Here is a 14,983-nt window from a genome sequence, read left to right on the forward strand (position 1 = left end):
TTATATCAACATATCAGTTGCGTGGATAACTGCACGAAATTATTTCAGTAGCTATGCATTTATCGTTCCAGGGACAGTAAAGGGCCTATTACATTAATGAACTTGACTTGTAAAAAATGTTAATGACAAAGCAGTTATATCGCCAGCAGACGCACTTCAAAAACATGACTGCAGCGCAGAGGATCTATGCTGTGTACTATAGTTACCTTTACGCAGATGGCCGCGCGTAACTCATGCATTAGGCCTACATACATTAGGTATTTATGACAGTGAAAACAAAGTAATTTCTCACTGACATGCACATTTTCTTACGAGTCAATTGAACCACTCGGCCCAATTCATGAATATAGCCTTACACTGATATAGGCAACGATCAATATAGGCCTCTTTTTAAAAAATTCTAATATTTGAAACCGAGAATATCTGTTAAATTCAACATATGCCTCTTTTTTTAAAGAAAATCTTTGAAACTGAGAATATCTGTTAAATTTTGACCAAAAATCTGTGTTTCACAAATGATCCTCTCTACTAAGCAGCATCATCGTGTTACCTTAGCCTACATGCCAAAGCGCAAGGCACATTCCCAGCCGCACCAGCCAGCTAATGCACACATAGGGACAAACTAAAGACATGGCCACCTCGCCACATTCCAATTACAATATCAACCATTATCAAATTCCTCGAAATAATTCAGGCCATTGATCACCACTGTGGATTTTGATAGATGATGCAGCGTATCAACCACTAATTTAATAATGTTTTACGTTTAGGCTACCAATACAAATAAACCTTTTGGTCTTCATGACATATGCAATATTTCTGCGCAAAAGTAAAAGTCTGCAGGCCAGGTAAACGTAGGTTTATAAATGATTGGTCTATGGAAGTGCTACACTTCAATCCATTTCACTTACAAGTCTTTGGATCTGTGTGATATATTTAGAGAACTCGTTCCCTTTCACGCCTATGAAAATGATATAGCCTACACGCACAGCCACTAAACCGAATATCAATGACGGGCTATCTAGGCTATACATAGTTTACCGTTAGGTCATATTGCCTAGTAAGATTTACCTGAATTCACAGCGAGCACAACACACAAGAAAAGTTTGTAAATCCAGATGATATCTGCCTTCATTTTTGATGGAGTAGAGTGTATTATCCTAATCCAAGGTTTGCGGCGTGGATTGATTGAACGTCCTCTCCGCGTTATACCTGTTTATATGGTTCGATCTGGGATTAACAGGAAGAGCCCACAGTGCAGCCAGCGATGCCCCCCTTTACTGGAAAGCGCCGTCCCTGGTTCAACCCCCCCAGTCCGCTTTATCAAACCGGTTCCCCTCCCCCAGCTGCGCGGCAATTAACCAGCACTTTAACCGCACTCTCGTCCCTTCTTCAGCCAGTTTCCACAGCCTCACGCAAAGTACGTTTGTCAACTTGTTTATCTTAAACAGCTGGGGGTGATGCCAAACCGGATACATGTAATTTCCCTTGTAATAGACTGAGAGCTAATATGTAGAAGTTTCTGCATTTTGGTTTCATTTGGCACATTTGAATACAGCTGGTCAGAACGTGTCCGGGTCCAATGCTTCAGCGGGACTGGGTTGATGATAAGATATGAAAAAACGTTTGAGAACTAGGCTTGAAACTGGGATGATTTGCACATGCATGTAGAAACTTTATGCAGCGCATTGATTAAGCCCCTAATGACCTAAGTGCTGGCAAAATGCGCGAAAACCGCCTTGCACATAAACGCATCGGCATTAGCCTAGGTAACTCCTGTGACCCATAACAAAGACAGTGCATTTAAAAAAATTCCTGAACACATGGATTCAGTTATCTTCCCCAAAATGAAATTGAGAATTTGTGGAATGCAAGTTCCATAATGTAGTTGGCTATAGCTTGTGTTAAATGAATGTACCCAGTGAGCAAAATTTGTTGAAATATGTAAAATCAAAGTATTTAACCTCTTTTCGACGTTTTTTATAGTCTGTTCATAGGGTAGGCTCATGAATGGTATAGATGAGTGATCATTCAAAAACGAGAGAAACAAAATATAGGCCTACTGGAGAATATTGCAGCAAATACCACAGATGCCACGAGACAAATATATATATTTATATATGTCCAAGCTAAAGCAATATTTTAGACAAAATATGAGTGGGGGAAAATAATCATTTAGTTTACTTGCTTACATTCTAAATCGCAGCATGTACTAAAATAATCAGCAGGAATGCTCCAAAATACGAAAAAAACGGAACCTAGTAAGAACTGAGAAGTTGAGAACGCAGGATTGTTGGAGGCAGGCCACCTTTAACTTGGAACGCTGCCCCCAAAGCAATGGCTTGCCATCAGATTTCTGGGACAGTAATAAAATGCCATGCCAGTTATTTCGGTCCCAGACCCACATCATAGACAGTAGCTTCAGGCTGCCTTTCGGGTTTCATGGCGGCATCCCATCGGGAGCGCTTTTGGGTGACAGTGATAGGATCTACAGTCTTACAGTAAGGCGTTTTGCTCTTGGTGTGGCGAGCGAGTGGGAAGGGGGCAAACACAGCTGGAAACCTTTCCATTTTTAGGTACCAGCCAGCCGGGCATTTTGTTTAACCAGTAAGTGTTCCTGAGTTTTGGACACAAAACAAACCCGTGGAGGGGGGCGCCTTCTTTAATCCATACTTCGACCATTAATGGGCAGCCCGTAAGAAAGAGCTCTAGAGAGAGAAAGAGCTCTAGAGAGAGAAGGAGAGAGGTACTGGCAACCCCTCATTCAGGGCAAGTGGGGCAGAGCCCCACCTGTTTAGCCCCGCCAGTTTAGCCTGTTTTGCATGTTATTTTGGCATTAATATGTGTCACATAAGAACACATTCTTATTTACAATAATGGCCTAGGAACAGTGGGTTAACTGCCTTGTTCAGGGGTAGAACAATAGATTTTTACCGGGGATCCGTTCTAACAACTTTTTGGTTACTGGCCCAACGCTCTAACCAATAGGCTACCTGCCGCCCCAACTTATTGATGGTGTTGGAGTCATGCCTGACCGTGCAGTCATGAGTGAACCGGGAGTACAGGAGGAGACTGAGCACACATCCCTGAGGGGCCCCTGTGTTGAGGATCAGCGTGGTGAATGTGTTGTTACCTACCCTCACCACTTGGGGGTGGCCCGTCAGGAAGTCCAGGATCCAATTGCAGAGGGAGATGTTTAGCTTATTGATGAGCTTTGAGGGCTCTATGGTGTTGAACGCTGACTTGTAGTCAATGAATAGCATTCTCACATAGGTGTTCCTTTTGTCCAGGTGGGAAAGGGCAGTGTGGAGTGCAATAGAGATTGCATCATTGGAGTGGGTCTAGGGTTTCTGGAGTGGGTCTAGAGTTTCTGGGATGATTGTGTTGATGTGAGCCATGACCAGCCTTTCAAAGCACTTCATGGCTACAAACGTGAGTGCTACGGGTCGGTAGTCATTTAGGCAGGTTACCTTAGTGTTCTTGGGCACAGGCACTATGGTGGTCTGCTTAAAACATGTTGGTATTACAGCCCGGGACAGGGAGAGGTTGAAAATGTCAGTGAAGACACTTGCCAGTTGTCAGCAAAAGCGTCTACCTCAGGCGAGCAATAGCTTGAGACTTCCTTAGATATCATGCACCAGCTGTTATTTACAAAAATACATAGTCCGCCGCCCCTTGTCTTACCAGACACCGCTGTTCTATCCGGTACAGCGTATAACCAGCTGTATGTTGATAGTGTCGTGGTTCAGCCACAATGCCGTGAAGCATAAGATATTTGTCATACGGTGGGTGTAGCTGGTGTATGGAAGTCAGGCGCAGGAGAGCAGAGATGAGTGAACAAAGAAGCACTTTACTGAGGCAATTGAAAGAACAGAACTAAACCGTGTCACAAAAACAAATGCCCAAAGAACAAGTGAGGCAGCACAAAGTACAACAACCAAGTACAAAGTACCGGCTGTCACAAATCACAGGTACAAATGAAACCCGGCGTAACCCAGCCGGAAGCGTGCCAACCTCGACAATAAACAATACCCCACACAGACATGGAGGGAAGAGAGGGCTAAATACACATAGTAATCATGAGATGTAAACCAGGTGTGGGGAAAACAAGACAAAACAAATGGAAAAATGAAAGATGGAGCAGCGATGGCTAGAAGACCGGTGACGTCGACCGCCGAATGCCACGCGAACAAGGAGAGGGAACAACTTCTGCGGAAGTTGTGACAATATTACAGTTTTGAATGTCCCATTGGTAGATTCATCTTGGGTTTAGGTCATCGATTTTATTATCCATAGATATGCCTGTTTGCTAGCAGAATGGAAGGAAGTGGGGAGAGAGTGAGAGAGAGAAGGATTAAGGGTGGAGGCAGGTGAGCTTGCAAGTCAAACTCTTCTTTCACCTGCTGTCAGAGCAACATTTTCCCAAAACACATTTGAAACACTTTAGGTCTATCATTACTATAGTATGTAGAGGTCGACCGATTATGATTTTTCAACGCCGATACCGATACCGATTATTGGAGGAACAAAAAAGTTGATACTGATTAATCGGCCGATTTTTTAAATGTATTTGTAATAATGACAATTACAACAATACTGAATTTATTTTAACTTAATATAATACATCAATAAAATCAATTTGCCTCAAATAAATAATGAAACATGTTCAATTTGGTTTAAATAATGCAAAAACAAAGTGTTGGAGAAGAAAGTAAAAGTGCAATATGTGCCATTTAAAAAAGCTAACATTTAAGTTCCTTTCTCAGAACATGAGAACATGTGAAAGCTGCTGGTTCCTTTTAACATGAGTCTTCAATATTCCCAGGTAAGACGTTTTAGGTTGTAGTTATTATAGGAATTATAGCACTATTTCTCTCAATACCATTTGTATTTCATATACCTTTGACTATTGGATGTTCTTATAGGCCAGTGTATTGCCAGTGTAACAGTATAGCTTCCGTCCCTCTCCTCGCCCCTACCTGGGCTCGAACCAGGAACACATCGACAACAGCCACCCTTGAAGCATCGTTACCCATCGCTCCAAAAAAGCTGCGGCCCTTGCAGAGCAAGGGGAACAACTACTTCAAGGTCTCAGAGCGAGTGACGTCACCGATCGAAATGCTATTAGCATGCCCCCCGCTAACTAGCTAGCCATTTCACATCGGTTACACGAGCCTAATCTCGGGAGTTGATAGGCTTGAAGCATAGCAAAGAGGTGCTGGCAAACGCACAAAAGTGCTGTTTGAATGAATGCTTACAAGCCTGCTGCTGCCTACCATCGCTCAGTCAGACTGCTCTATCAAATCATAGACTTAATTATAACATGATAACACACAGAAATACTAGCCTTTGGTCATTAATATGGTCAAATCCGGAAACGATCAATTCGAAAACAAGATGTTTATTCTTTCAGTGAAATACAGAACCGTTACGTATTTTCTCTAACGGGTGGCATCCATAAGTCTAAATATTGCTGTTACATAGTACAACCTTCAATGCTATGACATAATGATGTACAATTCTGGCAAATTAATTATGGTCTCTGTTAGGAATAAATGGACTTCACACAGTTCGCAACGAGCCAGGCGGCCCAAACTGCTGCATATACCTGACTGCTTGAACGGAAAGCAAGAGAAGTTACACAATTTCCCTAGTTAAAAGAAATTCATGTTAGCAGGCAATATTAACTAAATATGCATGTTTAAAAAGATATACTTGTGTATTGATTTTAAAGAAAGGCATTGATTGATTATGGTTGGGTACACATTGGTGCAACGACAGTGCTTTTTTCACGAATGCGCTTGTTAAATCATCACCCGTTTGGCAAAGTAGGCTGTGATTCGATGAGAAATTAACAGGCACCGCATTGATTATATGCAACGCAGGACACGCTAGATAAGCTAGTAATATCAACCATGTGTAGTTAACTAGTGATTATGTTACGATTGATTGTTTTTGATAAGATAAGTTTAATGCTAGCTAGCAACTTACCTTGGCTTCTTGCTGCCCTCGCGTAACAGGTAGTCAGCCTGCCACGCAGTCTCCTCGTGGAGTGCAATGTAAGGCAGGTGGTTAGATGGTTGACTAGTAACTGGAAGGTTACAAAAACAAATCCCCGAGCAGGCAAGGTAAAAATCTGTCGTTCTCCCCCTGAACGAGGCAGTTAACCCACTGTTCATAGGCCGTCATTGAAAATAAGAATGTGTTCTTAACTGACTAGTTAAATAACGGTGTAAAACAAAATAAAATAAAGATATTAAATAAATAAATAAAAATAAATCGGACACAATCTGTGTCCAAAAATACAGATTACTGATTGTTATGAAAACTTGAAATCTTCCCTAATTAATCGGCCATCCCGATTAGTCGGTCGACCTCTAATAGTATGTTCCAGTATCCACTTCTGTAGGCTACCTACTCCACATAAATTGGAATAGGGCCAGGTTTCGGAATCACATCAACATCTGAAAACAAAGCATCATTCCCCACTCCATTTCCCTAAATTGGGATGACCTCACGGTTAGATGCGGCCTCCTGGCTATGATACACTACGGTTCATTTGGCGGGAAGAGCTAGACCGGGACCATGTGTGTGATATCCTTCCAGCTCGCGAGATCGGGTTCTGTTATATACCACCCCATTAAAACCCCATCAGTCAGTCCTTCACTCCCCTCCCATAGCTAACTCTCTCAGCCCCAGAGCCAAAGCTCTCCCTGCTATAGGCCCACCTACCACTGCCTAGGCTCACTCTCTCCTCATCAGGACATAGTCAGTGACAGTGTCCGTGTGTTCTAGGCCCGGAGAGGGAGGCTAAAAGCTCAAAACATTAAAATGCAATACAACATAATGAGTGGACCTGTCAAATGAGAAATGGAGACAGGGCAGACTGTAGCCTTTTGGGGGCCCTAAGAGAGATTTGTTTGAGCCCCCCCCCCACCTCACAGAAAAACATTTTAGTGGCCCCCTCTTGATGGTGGAGAGAAAAATGTATGTTTTAAAGTGAATTTTCTGCAATTCTACAAATTTTGCCAAGGGGCAATTTGTGTTTATTTTTGACCATTTGAATTGAAAACATTCTGTTACCCAGACTTTTTTTATATTAAGATACTAAGAAAAAAAACGTTTCATTGAATCTTTAAAGCAAGTTTTCTGCAGTTCTACACATTTTGCCATTTTTATGAGGCAGAGATATTTTTTGTTGTTGCAGTTTTACAGATAATTTCATGCCATTCTACAGATTTTGTAGTAATTTATGCCATGAAATTATGATATCTGCGTGAGAAAGACTAACAAAATCAATGGGCCCCCCTGGAGGTCAGGGCCCCTGGGCACATGCCCTGCATGCCCAATCGGTATTCAGCCATGATTACTACAAGTATACATAGTCTAGCCAGTTAACGACCAAGTTGAGACCATGACTGAGTTCCGAAAATAATTATAACAATGTTTTCACCTAGATGTTGAACTGACATCTGTGCCCAGTGGGTTGTCTGGCTGGAAAACAACTTCCATCAATATTTCTCTCATTCTACCCACATCTACTCACCTCTCGCTCTGATTCTCTCCACATCTTTCCCCTTTCTCTCTATCTCTCGCCCCCCATCTTCCCTTTCCACCTCCTTCCTTTCTCTTTCTGGCGACACTGTCTATATCCTTCCTGCTGCTATCTCTTTCACTCCCTTTTTCTCTCTATTCATCTCGCCCTCACTCTCTGACATGCACCAACACACACAGTGCCCAGGAGTGCTGAGCTAAGCAGAGAGGTGTGGACAGGAGAGGTGAGGAGAGGAGGAAGGGAGAGAGCCGGAGGGATGGGTGGTGTTCCTCACCAGGCGGATAAAAGGAGGGTGGACCTTGGACTCCACAAGGACAGACCTTGTCAGCACCAGCCAGACAAAGCCATTGATCACGTGACCCCATTCATTCCTATGTGATGACTCAATAGAGCATTGAAGCCAAATGGAGTTGGTTAAGAGGGAGTCTCATAGAGACAACATGATCAATTGAGCTACTCCAGGAAGTGATGTTGCAGGCGAGCTCAGTACTGTCCCATCTCATTGTGTAACTCAAGTTGAAGGCTGGCCGGGGTACTGCAGGCTGCCATTAGCAAATACAGTAAATTATCCTGATAACTTCTTTGTCTGATTTTTTAATAGTCGCTTCAAGGACATATATCTGGTGTATTAGAATAAATGATTGGTAAAAAGATTGCCATTTTTCCAGTCATTATAATGGGGATCCTGTTTTCTGTCTTGAACATCTGTGGCTTCAATACTAGGGAGCAGTCATTCTCCCCTGAAATGACCATATACAGTACCAGTCAAAACCTTGGACACACCTACTCATTCCAGGGTTTTTCTTTATTTTTACTATGTTCTACATTGTAGAATAATAGTGAAGACATCAAAACTATGAAATAACACTTCTGGAATCATGTAGTAACCAAAAACGTGTTAAACAAATAAAATATATATTTTAGATGTTAGATTCTTCAAAGTAGCCACCCTTTGTCTTTATGACAGCTTGGCATTCTCTCAACCAGCTTCATGAGGAATACTTTTACAACAGTCTTGAAGGAGTTTCCCATATGCTGAGCTCTTGTTGGCTTTTTTTCCTTTACTCTGCAGTCCAACTCATCCCAAACCATCTCAATTAGGTTGAGCTTGGGTGATTGGGGAGGCCAGGTTATCTGATGCAGTACCATCATTCTCCTTCTTGGTCAAATAGCCCTTACACAGCCTGGAGGTGTGTTTTGGATCATTGTCCTCTTGAAAAACAAATGATTGTTCCACTAAGCGCAAACCAGATGGGATGGCGTATCTCCATGATGGTTAAGTGTGCCTTGAATTCTAAATAAATCACTGAGTGTCACCAGCAAAGCACCCCCACACCATTAAATATCCTCCATGCTTCACAGTGGGATCCACACATGCAGAGATCATCCTTTCACCTACTCTGTGTCTCACAAAGACACGACGGTTGTAACCAAACATCTCATATTTGGACTCATTAGACCAAAGGACAGATTTCCACTGGTCTACTGTCCATTGCTCATGTTTATTGTCCCAATTAAGTCTCTTCTTCTTATTGGTGTCCTTTAGTAGTGGTTTCTTTGCAGCAATTCAACCATGAAGGCCTGATCCACACAGTCTCCTCTGAACAGTTGTTGAAATGTGTCTGTTACTTGAACTCTGTGAAACATTTATTTGGGCTGTAATCTGAGGTGCATTTAACTTGGATGAACTTATCCTCTGCAGCAGAGGTAACTCGGTCCTGTGGCGGTCCTTTTGAAACCCAGTTTCATCATAGATTTGGATTTTTTCTTCAAATGCAGTCTCAAAAACTTTCAAAGCTCTTGACATTTTCCAGATTGACTGAACTTCATGTCTTAAAGTAAAGAAGGACTGTCATTTCTCTTTGCTTATTTGAGCTGTTCTTGCCATAATATGGACTTAGTATTTTACCTTTTACCTTCTGTATACCACCCCTACCTTATCACAACACAACTGATTGGCTGAAATGCATTAAGGAGGAAAGAAATTCCACAAATGAACTTTTAAGGCACACCTGATAATTGAAATGTATTCCAGGTGACTACCTCATGAAGCTGGTTGAGAGAATTCCAAGTGTGCTGTCACGATTGTTTACAAGGACGGACCAAGGCGCAGCATGATTAGAGTTCCACATATTTATTTAAGTGAAACTACACAAAACAACAAAGAATAAAAAACGTGGAACCGCGGGCACAATGCACTAACAAACAATATCCCACAAAGCAGGTGGGAACAAATGACACCTTAAGTATGATCCCCATTCAGAGACAACGATAATCAGCTGCCTCTAATTGGGAACCATACAAAATACACCAACATAGAAATACCCCTAGTCACGCCCTGACCTAAAACACCATAGAGAACCCCAAGGGCTCTCTATGGTCAGGGAGTGACAGTACCCCCCCACCCCCCAAAGGTGCGGACTCTGGCCGCAAAACCTGAAACCAGATGGGGAGGGTTAGGGGGGGGGTGACTAGCGTCGGTGGCGGCTCCGGTGCGGGTCGTAGCCCCCGCCAAGAACACGGATCCGGCCATGGAGCCGGGCTGAACGAGGAGCCAGGCTGAGCAAAGCTGTCATCAAGGCAAAGGGTGGCTATTGGAAGAATCTCAAATCTAAAATATGTTTTGATTTGTTTAACACTTTTTAGGTTACTACATGATTCCATATGTGTTATTTCATGGTTTTGATGTCTTCACTATTATTCTACAATATATAAAATAGTAAAAATAAAGAAAAACCCTGGAATGAATAGGCGTGTCCAAACTTTTGACTGGTACTGTACATGCTTATGCATTTACTCACACACAGTCATATACAGTATATATGTTGTATGTGAACGTGTATGCGCCTATTGTACATAAATATGTTTGGAAATACACACATGAGCACACACACACACACAAACCACCCCGCCTCTAGGCCACCTGGGTAATATAGCCATACCCGTCCCACCCCTTTACACCTCATTTACCCTCACCCTATCCCACTCCCCTCCCCTCACCTAATCCCACTTCCCTCACCTCATCTCACCACCCTCACCCCATTCCTCCACTCACACCCCAGAGGGGGGCTAATTGGTCTGTGTGATCTCCTTTTTTTCACCTCTGACCCCCTGATGCTAGAATGACAATCCTCCTCCACCCCTAACAACCCCCTCCACCCCCAACGCTTTGCCCCAATTAGGTGGGTCCTGTTTCCCCTCTCCAGTTACAGATGAGAGGTCACGGGGGTTGGAGGACCCACATGTTAGTTTTCCCTCTCTGGGTCCAGTGAAGCATGGAAAGTAACTGGACAACATAAACAGCTTTAGCAGGGAGGATATCAAAGGTTAAACAGAAAGTAGTGTTGACTTAACATGGAAAGTAGTATTGACTTGACATAGAAAGTAGTATTGACTTAAAATAGAAAGTAGTATTGACTTTGAGGAAAATAGTGACAGGTGGAGAAGCAGGAAGGGGTGAGGAGAAAGAACACATTCCAGAGAGAGGTACAGGAATGTAGGGAAACAGCAAAAGGGCAAAAGGAATAATGAGAATGTGTTAGAGAGCAAAAACGGGAGAACAGTGAGGAAGAGAGAGAGAGAGAGAGAGAGAGAGAGAGAGAGAGAGAGAGGAAGAGAGAGAGAGAGAGAGAGAGAGAGAGAGAGAGAGAGAGAAAGAGGAAGAGAGAGAGAGAGAGGAAGAGAGAGAGAGAGGAAGAGAGAGAGAGAGAAAGAGGAAGAGAGAGAGAGAGGAAGAGAGAGAGAGAGAGAGAGAGAGGAAGAGAGAGAGAGAGGAAGAGAGAGAGAGAGAAAGAGAGAGAGAGAGAGAGAGAGAGAGAGAGAGAGGAAGAGAGAGAGATGATGCACGAGGGCACTAGAACAGTCTGCAGCACCCTATGAGAATCTGAAGTCAAAAGTTTACTGTTTGCTGATGATCTGGTGCTTCTGTCACCAACCAAGGAGGGCCTACAGCAGCACCTAGATCTTCTGCACAGATTCTGGCAGACCTGGGCCCTGACAGTAAATCTCAGTAAAACATCAATAATGGTGTTCCAAAAAAGGTCCAGTCACCAGGACCACAAATACAAATTCCATCTAGACACCTTTGCCCTAGAGCACACAAACAACTATACATGCCTCGGCCTAAACATCAGCGTCACTGGTAACTTCCACGAAGTTGTGAACGAGCTGACAGACAAGGCAAGAAGGGCCTTCTATGCAATCAAAAGGAACATACAATTTGACATACAAATTAGGATCTGGCTAAAAATACTTGAATCAGTTATAGAACCCATTGCCCTTTATGGTTGTGGGGTCTGGGGTCCGCTCACCAACCACTAATTATTTATTTATTTCCCCTTTTGTTCTTGAACTATTTGCACATCGTTACCACACTGTATATAGACATAATGACATTTAAATGTCTTTATTCTTTTGGAAGTTCTGTGAGTAATGTTTACTGTTAATTTTTATTGTCTATTTCACTTTTGTTTCTGATGTTAACATATGTTTCCCATGCCTTGACTTGAGAGGGAGATAGATAGCGATAAAGCTTTGTGCTCACTGAGTTGAAACCAATGGGACACACAGATGAAGAGTGACAGGGAGATGGAGAGTTTTAGAAGGAGGGACCACTGTTCATATGGCACAGCTAGAGAGCACGAGACAGACAGGAGGAGAGCGTACAGACAGAAAGCGTTAAAGCTTTGCTCACTGAGCAGAAACCAAGTCTTTCCCCTAACCTCCCCATAATAAAACCACAATCTCAGAGTCTTAACCCAGTGAATCAAGGTGTTAGGGGCTCTCCTCTCCATATGGTGGTGTGTTTCGTCAACTAGCTAATGGAGAGCAGATGTGGAGGTATTTCACAAGTGTGGCTTTGGAAAACATTCCTGCACATAAATCCAATTAACTTAAAAACTGGACGCAGGCAGGCGACCGCCCGCTCCAAATCCAGTTGACTTAGGTAATGTAGTTAGAAGGATGAACAGAGGATGGAAAGATATAGACAGTCTGCGTTGTGCCTACGTTAAGGCTAAAGGCTAATTGTTTTAGCACGCTGAAGCTGAGGTAAGCTAAAGTAAACTGCCGTGGTTATTCACACGCGTCAATGTTTTGGTTTATCTGGAAGTTGTCAAAGCATGAGACAGACACATTTGTAGCTGGTGGTCACTTGAGTTGTAAAACCCAGGGTGTTGAACACATGCTGGCTGACTAAACGAGGGTGAGCATCCTTTTCTCTTGGGGCAGCAGAAAGTCTGGATGAAGATCCAATACTTTACCTCTAATCACAGATCTAGTTTAAGATCACCCAAACCCTCACACCTATATTGAACACAAAAATCTGACCATGGACCAGTAGTTATGGGCAACGTCTACCAACAATGCAAGGCTAAGCTGGGAGACCATCACTGGGATAAAAAAGCTCTTAGTTGTTGTGGCCGCAGCTGCAAGGTTGTCTGGCACCTCATTCACTGCTAACTGGCTCCACGTGTGTAGGGGGACAAGCCTAAATAAATTAGCCTCCCATTCCCCCCCTGCCACCATAGACCCACATCCACGCCTGCCCTTGGCGCAAGGCCCTTTTAGTGGCACAGCGGGACTGCTGTGGTCTTGTGTGGCTTTATTAACTGGGTTGGGGCGTGGAGAGGTGAGATTGGGGAGGGGGACAGGGAGGAGAGAGTCCCACCAGGTGCTAATAGATTTCCTGCAGCTTTGAAACGTTTGTTTGTGTGGGTCCCCTGGAATGGCGTAGGGTTTCATCTGTGGCAAATTACCTGGACCAGGGTTTGACCTCCCTGCAACACTCCTGGCCCAGGCACACACTCCTGGACTGACACACACACCCGGACAGATGTGAATACACACACCCAGAAATACACGCCTACACACCTTTCCTCTATTCCTTAACTCCGCCCACCCTCAGCCACCCACCCTCAAAAGACATACACTAAAAAAATGCATCTCTCTCCACACGCATGTCTGTACACCTCCTGCTAACCAAACAAACACATTAACACCTGATGTGCAAACAGTCACGTTTCAAAACTAGCCAACCACAGAGCTGCTGTGAGGGAGGCAGACTTGCGTGTGTTTGTTTCCCTCCCCTCATGTGTGTGTAAGTCTGTGTCTGTAAGTCTTTGTGTGTGAGTCTGTGTGTGTGAGTCTGTGGGGTTTATGGTTGTGTGAGTGGTCCAGGCAGGGGGGGGGGGGGGTCTGGCATTGGGACTGTGTGTATGAGTCAGAGCACTAAGTGACCTAAAGCAGGGGAGACAGTGTGTGTGTGTGGCATCTTCTCTCCAAAACAAGCAGCTGTGGGCCCTCTCTGGGAGTCACACACACAAACATGGTATACAGGGCTATCGTGTCAGAAGATGTTTATCTGAATGAGCAGGCAGCTCCCTGTATGCCCCAGTCTCTGCCTCTTAATCACAGGCACGTTATTACGTTCTACGCCCCCCAGAACTGCTGCAACTCAGCCCAAATCACAGTCACACACACCTGGCCCTCACAGCTGAGGAAATAACTCACTCTGCTTTATCACAAAGATGTCTGGATGTCTGTTCTTTGTCTGCCTGTGTTATGTCAGTGTCTAAGTCCTAGATTCATGCAGATCAAGCGTTAACCTGTGATAGCCGACACCCGCATTGCTGGTGTTTTAGCGGTGTACAAGCTGTCAAATCGGTGAGAAGCTGCTCTTGTGGTTATTGTCAAGAAGCCACACCCGTCCCACTCGCGTTAGAAGTTCACAACGACAAAGTGTAGGCTATATAGAAATAATGACACTCAAATTGAAAATCATTAAACAAAAAAATTATTTCTATCAGCCTAACGGAGCTGTAATTAAATCTCACATTCCAGTGGTTGAACTTGTAAACAAGGCTGCATGTCATTTCTCTTAATGCGACTCTGTGCAGCCAATGGCCGTGTCCGCTTTAGGTATAATGCCGGGTATTATGTAATATATACTCTATATAATCTGTCTGTCTTTTCTATTGGTCTTGTTTGTCTTCTGCCTGTATGATTGTCCATCCATCCTTCAATCCCGACATCCACCCAGCCACCTACCCACCTACCCACCCACCTACCCACCCATCCACCCACCCACATACCCACCAGTGGAGGCTGCTGACGGGAGAAAGGATCAAAATAATGGCCTGAACAGAGCAAATGGAACAGCATCAAACACATGGAAACCATGGAAACCATGTATTTGATGTATTTGATACCATTCCACTGATCCCGCTCTAGTCATTACCAACAGCCTGTTCTCCCCAATTAAGGTGCCACCAACCTCCTGTGCCACCCACCCATCCATCTCTCTCTGTTTACCCATCCACACAGTAAAGGTATATGATTGTGTCTTGCTGTTTATCAGTGGTTCAGCAGTTTAACACACATACCAGACTCTTTCACAACACAATGGGTATTTCCCCTTTCCTTTACGTC

General features: G+C 43.7%; 1 protein-coding gene across 1 annotated transcript in view; it reads right to left on the reverse strand.

The window, feature by feature from the left end:
- The window catches only part of LOC109886393 (hepatocyte growth factor-like), a 54,560-nt gene extending 53,151 nt beyond the window's left edge, over nucleotides 1-1,409 (reverse strand). The window contains exon 1 of the mRNA XM_031818033.1: nucleotides 1,072-1,409. Within this exon, the coding sequence (XP_031673893.1) occupies nucleotides 1,072-1,135 (64 nt within the window). The 5' untranslated portion in view covers nucleotides 1,136-1,409. The remainder of the gene's footprint in view (nucleotides 1-1,071) is intronic.
- Between the last annotated feature and the right edge of the window lie 13,574 nt (nucleotides 1,410-14,983).

The sequence above is a fragment of the Oncorhynchus kisutch genome, unplaced genomic scaffold (genome assembly GCF_002021735.2).
Source record: "Oncorhynchus kisutch isolate 150728-3 unplaced genomic scaffold, Okis_V2 scaffold1234, whole genome shotgun sequence".
NCBI classification, from domain to species: domain Eukaryota; kingdom Metazoa; phylum Chordata; class Actinopteri; order Salmoniformes; family Salmonidae; genus Oncorhynchus; species Oncorhynchus kisutch.